Source organism: Festucalex cinctus, chromosome 6, assembly GCF_051991245.1.
Source record: "Festucalex cinctus isolate MCC-2025b chromosome 6, RoL_Fcin_1.0, whole genome shotgun sequence".
Classification (NCBI taxonomy): domain Eukaryota; kingdom Metazoa; phylum Chordata; class Actinopteri; order Syngnathiformes; family Syngnathidae; genus Festucalex; species Festucalex cinctus.
In genome coordinates, this window is record NC_135416.1 from 10,223,223 (window position 1) to 10,230,547 (window position 7,325).

The 7,325-nt window shown below is 41.4% G+C and overlaps 1 protein-coding gene across 2 annotated transcripts; it reads left to right on the forward strand.

The window, feature by feature from the left end:
* Window positions 1–118: 118 nt before the first annotated feature.
* Window positions 119–6,792, forward strand: LOC144021239 (volume-regulated anion channel subunit LRRC8C). 2 transcript variants are annotated; one of them, XM_077525361.1, is made up of 3 exons: window positions 119–190; window positions 1,456–1,604; window positions 3,082–6,792. In XM_077525361.1, exons 2-3 carry the CDS (start codon window positions 1,464–1,466, stop codon window positions 5,368–5,370), a joined length of 2,430 nt encoding a protein of 809 aa, XP_077381487.1. In that variant the 5' UTR covers window positions 119–190; window positions 1,456–1,463; the 3' UTR covers window positions 5,371–6,792. The 2 variants fall into 2 exon arrangements, with proteins under 2 accessions (XP_077381487.1, XP_077381488.1); XM_077525362.1 differs by having other exon boundaries at window positions 137–190; window positions 1,459–1,604.
* The last annotated feature ends 533 nt before the right edge of the window (window positions 6,793–7,325 follow it).

Consider the following 7,325-nt stretch of genomic DNA (forward strand, 5'->3'; position numbering starts at 1 on the left):
CCTTTCTCTAAAACGACTTTATTTTGGAGTTTGCGTCCTGATGTTTCCTATAACGCCTTTATTTTGAAGTGTTAGTCCGGATATGCATTGTTGTCGTGCAACTTGACACCGGTGCGCTCTTCTTTTGATCCATGAAGACGGCCTCCCGAGACCTACCTGACACCACTGCAGGTCCTGTCGGCCGCACAAGGTAAGTCCAATATTATTGCATAAAGATGAGTCTTCATTTTCAAGTTTGTTTATGATTGGTAAAATGAACTGGGGAAAGTAAATCACTGTTTTAAGTCTTTGACAAAAAGTGTCAGGCTGAACGGTCTTCGAGGAGATGTTGGTGATTTCACAACCTTTTGTGTGTGTGTGTGTGTGTTTTTGTAGTCGTGCACCTGAGATGTTTGTCTAAACGCCTCTACCACTCACACACTAAACAATTGGGCTGCACCAAACGATTGCTCTTATTCAAACTATAACTCCTCTTAAAATGTCAGGGATTATCAAAACGGAATGTTAAAGGAATAGCACAAGTTGTCCAGAAATGTTGAGAGTGCGTGTGAAAGGCAAATGATAAAAACTGTAGCTGACGTATTGTTGTCAAACTGGTTGAACCACTAGGAATACACCTGACCTGATACTGGCTCCTGAATTTGCGTTGTACCTAACACATGAGCTCTCGGTTCCACGATGATGATAATAATAATAATAATAATAATAATAATCTGTCATTTACTGTACCACAACAATTATAAACAGTAAGAAATATCTCCATTTATAAAGCAACTATATTTACCGACTTTAGACCCCTTTTTTATTTCCACTTTCAAAGATTCTTGAAAATGTATTGTGATACATGACAAATGATAGAAATCAATCTCCAATAGTAAATTTACCGATCTATCGAAGACATTTGACACAGTGAATCTTTTTTTTTTTTTTTTTTTTTTTAAACAGAAATTAAAATTTTGGGGATTAGGTATGCAGGCTTTGTTGGTTCTCTACCTTTTTGGAGAACAGATTACAGTTTGTTACATTGAAAAGAAGTAAATTCTCCCCTTATGGTAAAATGTGGTGTTCCTCAAGGATCAGACTTGGGGCCGTTACTATTCTATATAAATAATTTGACAAATCAATGTGATCAATTATCAAAAATATTGTTTGCGGTTTGTACTAGTTTTATTCACATTAAAACACAATAACTAATTGGGAAAAAATTAAATGGTTCCAAATCACTAAACTTTCACTCAATATTTAAAAAATAATAATATTTTTATTTAGTCAAAATTAAAAGAAGAACCCTGTAAAAAATGTGCATATTGATAATATGCCAATAACTATAGATGACAAGAATGGAATGAAAACATCAAACCTCACCTACTAAATCTAAAATTGTCCAAAAATATTGGAACAAATGTATATTTAGTAACATTTTTCACTTTTTTTCTTCCCTTCAATGTGGACCAGCAGCCAGGATGATCCCAGTGGGAGAATTCCGAAACATCGGGATCGAACAGAACTCCAAGTACCGGGTGCTCAAGCCGTGGTGGGATGTTTTCTCCGAGTACTTGTGTGTGGCTATGCTCATGATTGGAGTCTTTGGATGCACCCTGCAGGTGAGCCCCACTCAGTTAATTAACTGTTATGAATCATTACGAATTTGTCATTTTCAAATCATAAAATAAAAACCAAGAATGAGAAGGTTTCTTATTTTATTGTTAAAATGAACTTTATAGACACATTTAATCAAATTTTGTAAGTTAAAGCTATTTGGAGACGAAATTGTCCACAGGTGTGAAAGTGAATGCGAATGGTTGCTTGTCATTGTGTGTCCTGTGATTGGCTGATGACCACACTCAGGTTAAGCCGTATTTTTTCCTTAATATATTCAAGTGTAGAAATCAGAATTTACTTTGGTGTATTTGCTGTAAGGATTACTGCATTTCCATCATTGCTTGAATCTGATCTTCTTACAGTAGGATGTGATTTATTTGAGGAAAGATTGCCAAACTAAAATCAATAATTTTTTTGTATATGAGGAATTCTGGCTAAAATAGACAAAATTCATCTAGAACTTCCCAATTATTTCAATGGAAAGTCTTTGTAGTACTAGTATTGAAGTAGTCTAAAGAACGCTAAAGCTAGCTTAACCATTTGTTAAACGGAAAGTCCTTACCATAAGATTTGGCTGCTTGAAAATAAATCTAGTACTTCCCCATTTTGGAGTTATTCCGTCATAAATATTCCAAAGATTAGCTAAGACGTTAGAAATGTAAGTACTATTTCCGCATACGTTCAAGTTCCGATTGTAAACGTTTCCAATTTTGGCAAAGGTGATGGCTACCGCTTGCTAATTGAACCGCTGTGATGTCACAATTCGGCACATCTTGTTTACACATTTTCAGAAATGGATACAAAAGAAGAAAACCCCAAAATTGACACAAAATGTCTACAAAATTGCCAAACATTCACAAAATTATATATATATATATAAAAAGGCAGGAAAGAAAATGTTCAAAAAGTAACCATAAAATGTCCAAAAACCAAAGCCATTCTGAAAACTACCATAAAATTTCCACAAAATTTCCAAAAACTGTCAGAAAACCGATATGAAAAAGGCAGAAAAAATGTTGAAAATAGCTATTAAAAAGTCTAAAAAAGGAAGAGAGGCTGAAAATGACCGAAATGTGGCCATAAAATGGCCAAAAATGTCATAAATTTGACAGAAAGGCAGAAAAGTCTCAAAATTATGAAAAAAAAAATGAAAGGAAAAAAAAATAATCCAAAAATGGAAGACAAAAGGTAGAACAAAATGAATCTCAAAGTATTGGATGGTGCATATTTTCTGGTGCAGCTCTAACTCGCTCTTGGGCCTTCAGTACACACTAACACACTGTTCCGTTCATCACAGTGTTCATCAAATATTTTGTGATTTTTGGACATCTGTTTGGCCTAAAATGGCTCTTTTGACAGTAAAGGTTGCTGACCCCTGAGTTAAGTTAGGAGCAAAAACGTTTTTTGGATATTGACACTTTCTTTGTTAAACTGTTCTTTCGCCGTCACCCAATAATCTTTCCATCCGTTCTCTTCCAGCTCACCCAAGACAAGATCGCTTGCCTGCCGAGCCCCTTCACCAGTCCGACGCCAAGCGCCATCGACTGCAGCCACATCCGCCACTACGCCGAGAACCAGACATGGGACAGCATGAATCTAAAGCCGACCAATCCCGTCATCCGGGAGGTGCTTGGCCGCAAGAATAATCTGGACATCCACCAGTATGTCTTCATCAACCACTACTGCTACGAGCGCTTTGTGCACTGGTATGCCAAGTACTTCCCGTACCTCGTGGTGATCCACACCATGATTTTCATGGTAACCAGCAGCTTTTGGTTCAAGTTCCCCGGGACCTCGTCCAAACTTGACCTGTTTGTCACCATCCTGGGAAAATGCTTTGACTCCCCCTGGACCACCAGGGCCTTGAGTGAGGTTTCTGAGGAAAGGGGAGAGGAAAAGTTGGTCAGCTGGAGGAGAAACACCGTATCCAAAGATCCTACGGAGAGACGAGCCGACGAGGAAGAGACCACCTTGCTTCAACGGTCCGCCTCCTGTAAGTCCAATCCAGATAAGAAGACCCAAGAGTCTCAGTCGGCTCCGTCTGTGTTGGATAAAAAGGAAGGCGAGCAGGCTAAGGCTCTGTTTGAGAAGGTGAAAAAGTTCCGAACTCATGTCGAAGAAGCGGACATCTTGTATATTATGTACGTGCTGCAAACGTCCCTCAAGGTCTTCAAGTTTCTTTTAATCATCATCTACACCGCCGCGCTGTCGCCAAACATCGAGATCGTGGTGCGCTGTTTGGTTCCACCCGAGCTGACCGGTTTTGACATCTACTGCTGCAACCACAACAAAGCTCACCTGTTCTCCAAACTGGCTTATTGCTACATCTGCTTTGTGGCCGTCTACGGCATGTTGTGCATCTACACGCTGTACTGGCAGTTCCACCGCCCGTTGAGGATCTACTCCTTCGAGCACGTCAGGCTAGAGACGGGCATCAACGACATACCGGACGTGAAGAACGATTTCGCCTTCCTGCTCCACCTGGTGGACCAGTACGATGACCTCTACGCTAAACGATTCGCTTTCTTCCTGTCCGAGGTGAGCGAGAGCCGACTCCATCAGCTCAACCTCAACTACGAGTGGACCGCCAAAAAGCTGCGAGCCCGTCTGGCGAAGAATGCCAGTGACCGCCAGGAGTTACACCTGGTTCTGTTGCCGGGACTTCCCGACACGGTCTACGAGCTGGCTGAGATCGAGTCGCTGAAACTGGAGCAGGTTAAAAATGTTTCCATCTCGCCCAACGTGGCTAAGCTGGAGAATCTTCGGGATCTGTCGCTGATTTACTGCCAGGCCAAGGTCCAGCTGCCCGCCTTAAAGCACCTCAAAGAACAACTCAAGTTCCTGCGCCTGTGCTTTGAAAGCGTGGATGAGGTTCCCGAGTGGATGTACCACCTGCAACGACTAGAAGAGCTGCATCTGAACGGCCCGCTAACCGCCGAAGTAGCCCGAAGTGCCACCCTGGACTCCCTTCGAGAGCTCGCAGCCCTCAGGGTCCTTACCCTGCGCTCCAACCTGACCAAGATCCCGGCCAGCATCTGCGACGTGGCGCAGCAGCTGCAGCGTTTGTGCATCTATAACGAAGGCGCCAAGATCCAAGCCTACAGCAACCTGAAGAAGCTGACCAACCTGGTCTCGCTGGAGTTGGTGGGCTGCGAGTTGGAGCGGATCCCCAGCGCAGTCTTCAGCTTGAGCAATCTACAGGAGTTGGACCTGAAGGAAAACAAGCTGACCACCGTGGAAGAGATCCTCAGCCTGCAGCACTGCCAGCGGCTGGTGACGCTGCGACTGTGGCACAACAAAATCACCTACATCCCCGATCACATCAGCAAGCTGCACACGTTGGAGACTCTGGACATCAGCTGGAATAAGCTGCGGAAGTTGAGCCCGCGATTGTTCTACTGCACCAAGCTGAGGCACTTGGACGTCTCGCACAACCAGCTCACCACCATCCCACCCGAGGTGGGCATCCTGCAGGGCCTGCAGTTCTTCTCCGCTGCTTACAACTCGTTGGAGACCCTACCGGACGAACTGTTCTCCTGTAAAAGACTCAAGACTCTGCTCCTCGGAAACAACGGCTTGTTCTACCTGAGCTCCAGGGTGGCCAACTTGGGCCAACTAATCCGACTGGAGATCAAAGGGAACCGCCTGGACGCTCTACCTGTTGAGGTAGCGGACTGTCCCCTGCTGACAACCAGCGGGCTCGTCGCAGAGGAAAACCTGCTGGAGTTGTTGCCACCACATGTGCGCACAAGGTTGACTAGTAGCTGAGTTGATCCAAAGGGACATTGTCGCTCATTTGGGATCGATTAACAAGTAGAAATGGCAAATTATGATGAGGTACATTTTGCGTTTACATACAGTTTTGTTTTGTTTTTTCCATTTCTTTGTCGTGACAATATCCAATTTCACTGCACTGAAAATGTATTTACTTATAACACTCTCAGGGGGCGGCCATTTTGCCACTTGCTGTCAACTGAAAATGACATCGCAGTTGCTCAGGTACCGACCAATCACGGTTCACCTGTTTTCTATGTTTGGTCATGTGACATTGGCAAGCTGAGCTGTGATTGGCCGTTACCTGAGCAACTGTGACGTCATCTTCAGTCAACAGCAAGTGATGGAACAAGGCAAAATGGCCGCCCCCTGAGATGGAACACCATGTTTAGACGAGTGGGGCTGCATAGAAAATATTGATTTTTTTACTTGACTTCCCTTTAAAAAAAATGAATGATGGGGGGTGGGGGAAATCAAGCTGTTTTTAATCTTATTTTCAGGCATTTACGTTTTTTGTGTGTTTGTTTTTTACAAGTGAACTCTGTCAATATAATGATATTAACATATCAATATTAACAATTATTAAGTGTACCCATACACTTTGTTTAAATCAGTGCTTCTCAATTATTATTTTTTTATCCCCAAAGAAAAAGAAAATATTTTGCACCCCTCCAAACTCTTCACCGCAACTATAAATAATAATAATTTGTCTATAAAATTGTTGACGGTGCACCTCGTGCAGAGGAGATAATAGGAATATTTTGCGCAAGGAATTGCTCACAATGAGCTCTGACAATGAGCGTGCCGATGCCATCCAGTGTAGCGGATGTGCAATTACACTTTATTTTACGGTTAAAATGAATTAATTAATTTAAAAAAACATGTCGCGAACCCCTATTTGAAAAGGACTTGTTTGAATATAAAATGTCCAGTAGCTTGCGATTAGTCGTTTACAGTTTAAAATCTAGACACAAACGTTGCCTCTATTTTATACAAGACTGAAACATCCCGTTTGATTCTTTTGTGGCTGCTTGTGAACAGCTTAGCACATTTTTAACAGTGTGAAGTCTTTGGGGGGGCAATAAGTTTTTCCCACAGTGTCACATTGCCGCCTTTCAGATGGCAAACAAGCGGAGTGAGACAGTGAAGGGAGCTTTTCTTTGCACGGTGACGGTATAATATGAGCTCTGTTCAACCGGACACAGGAAGAAGACTGAATTCATGCATTTAAAACAAGTTAAGTGTCAGAAAGATGTGGTGGTACATTAATCGCTTTGTTTTTCAAATATATTTTGTCCTTTACATATTACTAAGCAAAGTTTGCATTGTTTTTTTTCTTTTGCTACCTCTGCTGCATTTTATATTGAGTGAAATGTAAAGAAATTTTATATATATATACAGTAAAAGAATAAAAAAAAAAAATCTTGCACTACATTGTCATTTGTAACACTTTTAACAGTTAACCTGTGTCCACTTACACAAGGAACGACAGGATGTCATCAATCTTGTTGCTGGTTTTATCATACCAGGGCCAGAGGCGTAGTTTGCCAGTCGGCAAGGCAGGCACTTGCTTGGGGGCCCTTAGCCAGCATGGGCCCTCAGAGGGTCAACAGATTTGATACAAACCGCATATCCTTCACATTAGCCAGCAAAGTGTGTTTTTTAAACAACCGAAAGTAATGCATCTTTTAAAACAACCACGTAATGCTTTTTAAAAAGATGGCATCTTTTTTTTTTTTAATGACCATGTACACTAAGGTGTTTATTTTTTTTCAACGACCATGTATAGTATTAGTAAGGTGTTTGTTTAAAAAACAAAAAAACAAAAAAAAAAAACAAAAAAAAAAAACACGTATAGTAAGGTATTTTTTAAACGACCATAAAAGCATTTGAAATAGATGACCATGGATCATAAGGGATCTTAAAAAAAATAACAATAAAAGAAACCA

Coding starts and splice junctions, on each gene's coding strand:
- LOC144021239 (XM_077525361.1), top strand. CDS start 1,464: ATGATCCCAGTGGGAGAATTCCGAAACATCGGGATCGAACAGAACTCC. Junction 1,605..3,081: donor TCTTTGGATGCACCCTGCAG/GTGAGCCCCACT, acceptor GTTCTCTTCCAG/CTCACCCAAGACAAGATCGC.